The sequence below is a fragment of the Suillus fuscotomentosus genome, assembly GCF_016647785.1.
Source record: "Suillus fuscotomentosus strain FC203 chromosome Unknown F5891scaffold_719, whole genome shotgun sequence".
Lineage (NCBI taxonomy): Eukaryota > Fungi > Basidiomycota > Agaricomycetes > Boletales > Suillaceae > Suillus > Suillus fuscotomentosus.
This window is the reverse complement of record NW_024540231.1, coordinates 1-3,523: the sequence shown is the minus strand read 5'-3', so window position 1 is coordinate 3,523 and position 3,523 is coordinate 1. Positions and strand designations below refer to the sequence as shown.

Sequence of the window (3,523 nt, the reverse complement as noted above, 5' to 3'; positions counted from 1 at the left end):
ACAATTCCAAACATTCTGATTCCGCATGCACAATAAGTATGTATAGTGTTATGAGCCCGACAATTCATGCAATTGGCTTTCTAGATATATCCTAACAACAGTGGCTCACACCGGGATAATATGCAAATTTTGAATGATGAAGCCAAGCTTCTTTACAAACGATCAACTTGCTCGGCTCACCCATCATATGTAGAATAAAGATATGTCAAACCGACTAATACTCACAAGCATCGATGGCAACTGGTATCTTGTATTGTGTACAATAGAAAGTTGCAAAGTCATTGCATTACGGGCGTCGTTCAATATAAGATGATATTTGTTTGTCGTTTGTCGTTTGTACATATATGTTCCAGGGCAAAAATCATGGATCTGAGGTTGAATCGGACCGAACGATCCCATGCCACGTTTCTCTGAGTATATATTGACAACACAGAACAAGGGTTGAAATTTTCAATCTTCCTGTCTTTCATCCATCTATAAAGTTTCTAGCCATACATTATATTGATGCCTCCCAAAAAACAAACCGACAAAACCGCCAAAGTCCCCAAAGTCCCCAAACAGCCTAAGAAGAAAGCCAAAGTCGGTGCGATTTTCAGTGGCATTTCAAGAGCAAGTGCATCCTCTGTCAACCTGGGCAGTATGATCAATATGGTCAGCGGTCCATCTCCATCCTTCAACCTCTCCAACCTTCTTCCAAATGACACCTCCTTGCAACATGAGTCTAGCATCATCACAGCTGCACCTGTCGTTCCCGTTCAAACCCAAGGCACCGACTCTTCCTCTCCGGCTGTCAGAGTGGGCACCTTCTGTCACTTTTGTTGTGACCAGACGAATGTACCTTACAATCACGAATGTGTCAACTGTGGGGCTATCGTTTGCGAGCAAGACCGCCCTCGCAGCAGTGGGTGCATATATTTAAAGTCTGTCGAAGTCCCGGAGAGCGAATTCAGGTGCCCTATGTGCTCGAGGATGGGAGAGGGGAACCATAAGCCCTTGCGTTATGCTTTCATTGGATTTGGTAAGAGGAAGAAAGTCAAGATGGCCTGGCCGATGGCCATCGTGAATCTTACCCTCGAGTCTATGAAGGATGACTATCTCGCTAACACAGTGATACTGGAGGCGCAGAATCACTATAGAACCTTTGAGGACAATGCAAGTACCGCTTATATCACTGCCCGTCTTGCTGCTAACATGTTTTTTCAAAATACTTGTTGTACAGCTATACACTACTATTTTACATATGCGGGGTAGTGCCCACCAGTCCGAGTCGAAAAAGCTGGCTCCCGGCATAGACTTCATAAGTCGCAATGTGAGCGCTGGATATCCTCCCAACGTGTTCCTTGTGGTGGACACGCATTCGGACGAATTCACTGGTATGCTGCAGCACACTGGAGGCCACACAGGTGGCACAAGCACAACCATCACCGAAATACTCCTCGCGTATCTTGGACAACAGTTTTTGTCCGTCATGGGACAATCTTCTACAGTAGCGAAGAGCGACAAGACTGTGGTGAAGACCTTAAATGGAAGTGAGACTTGGTGCAACCTCACCGCTCAGGCTAGGGGTGGACGGAGGGTGTTGATTATGGTGAGCTGCGGCCCTGCGATCAGGGTGAGCCACCATTTTGAGGCGGTGAAAGCGTTGGTGGAACGGTGCGTTCTTTGCTCCACATTCTTTGTTGTTACTCACAGTTTTCCAGCAATTTGGTCGACTTCGTAATTGGATTCGGCGGATCGGGCACATTGCCCTCCATGGTCTCCAATGCGGTGCGCTCCATCGTTATAGAGTTGGGCGTCTTTGGAGGCACAGATGTTTGGCAGGCTATTTGCGAGATACTTGTGTGCTCGAACGACTTCTTGGACTACACAACGGCTGTTGTTGTATTCGCAAGCACAGTGGACAACAAGCGGGTTGCTGAATGTCGTCAGATTAGTAAGGACATTGCGGGAACTCGAGCTTTCGGATACGAATTCAAATCCTGTCCTACCCCCAAGTGTCAGCCGGTCCCCGCAGATATGCGCGTGCACAACAAAGGTGCTAAGGTTCAGCTTCGTTGCGCCTCATGCAAGTGGAGGTCTTCTTGGATCAAGAATACCGAGGACAACAAGCATTTCAGGCTTGTATCCAAGTTGCGCGCGCCTCAGCTATTCTGGCATCATTTCCCCCCATCAGCCGACCTCCAAAACTTTTTCGTGGAGGTCACTAACGCTGAAAGAGCTCAAGTTGCGGCGTTTACTCAAGAAGGGCAGAGCAAAAAAGTTTTGGGAAAGAAGGGGAAGAGCAAACGTCAAGGGGAAATGGTGATGGCGATGCAACAGGATGCAAAAATGGCGGATGATGACAGTGATGATGAGTCTATGCTGCTTGACTAACATGACACTTACCCATTCTAGCTGTCCTCTTAACCTGTTGCACTTGTCAATGCGCTCATTTGTACAAACGAACTATCCATTGTCGATACAAGTATGATGTGTTCTTCGATATGTTGTTTTTTGACCTTACTGAAAAATGCATGTGTATGAAGTTTGAAATGTGTCATTACACTCGTCCGTCCTGTCAAGTTCTCACAGCAGCTTACGAATTTAAAGTATGGGTTTGGGTGGAATGCATCTACTTCGAGAGTCGTGAATGTACATACATTCCCAAAATGAGTCCTGTTCCGTTTAACCACATGAAGGTTCACCCCAGTATGAACTGGTTTTGGGGAGAGGACCATATGCGATATGTAGATTACCCGTTTAAAGGTATGCGAGAATATGCTGAATATTGTAAACTTCGTCCGTTTGGCACATAGTTAAGCTTTACATTGCACCAGCGTCATCGGGGTCGACGTCGAATCACACAAACCATGATTCGTTTGGCACAACATTGTATTGTATCACGCGAACAGCGCACACCATTGCAACAGACTCATACAAATACAACTGCTACTATTAGAAGTATGTAATCACGGATCCGGGACGAAATTCCGGGAAGGCTACAGGCACAACTGCTCCTGCTGGCCATTGAGATTGAATGTCCTTGCCATGCACAAGTTCCTTAGTTGAGGATATAATAATCATAGCCAATGTGGTCACCAAGTCGAGCCTTCATCTTCGTTGTCAGATTATTCAATCACGTGTAACGTACCCTTGCACCTAAGTCGCAATAACAATGTTCTATTGAATAGCTGCATAACAGATGTGCTTGAAACTGAAGTGGAAATCAAATTCAAAATGAATCCGGGCCATACACCGAATGGAGAAAGGCGACAAACATGGACACACGCGTTTCAGACTTTATATAGCAGCCAGTTCCAGCTTTTTAGCATCTCCCGGTTACCAGTCCCTCATAATTTCGTCAACGTCAGTTTCCCTCATCATTACAAATGGCACCCGTCAATCCCGCAGGTTGGTCCTTTCAGACATATTAAAACAACTTACTGACGTAGAGAATGTCCAATATCTAGGCAAAGCTACTACTAGTGGAAAGCGTCCAGCTGGAACTGTGCTCCTCCAGCATCCCATAACATCTTTTCTTATT

General features: G+C 46.0%; 1 protein-coding gene across 1 annotated transcript; it reads left to right on the top strand.

Moving 5' to 3' along the window:
• Positions 1–504: 504 nt before the first annotated feature.
• F5891DRAFT_1204381 (uncharacterized protein) lies at positions 505–2,373 on the top strand (the record flags this gene model as incomplete). Its single annotated transcript, XM_041369001.1, has 3 exons — positions 505–1,193; positions 1,252–1,653; positions 1,701–2,373. The coding sequence occupies 3 exons, from the start codon at positions 505–507 to the stop codon at positions 2,371–2,373; spliced, it is 1,764 nt and encodes a 587-aa protein (XP_041216032.1).
• Between the last annotated feature and the right edge of the window lie 1,150 nt (positions 2,374–3,523).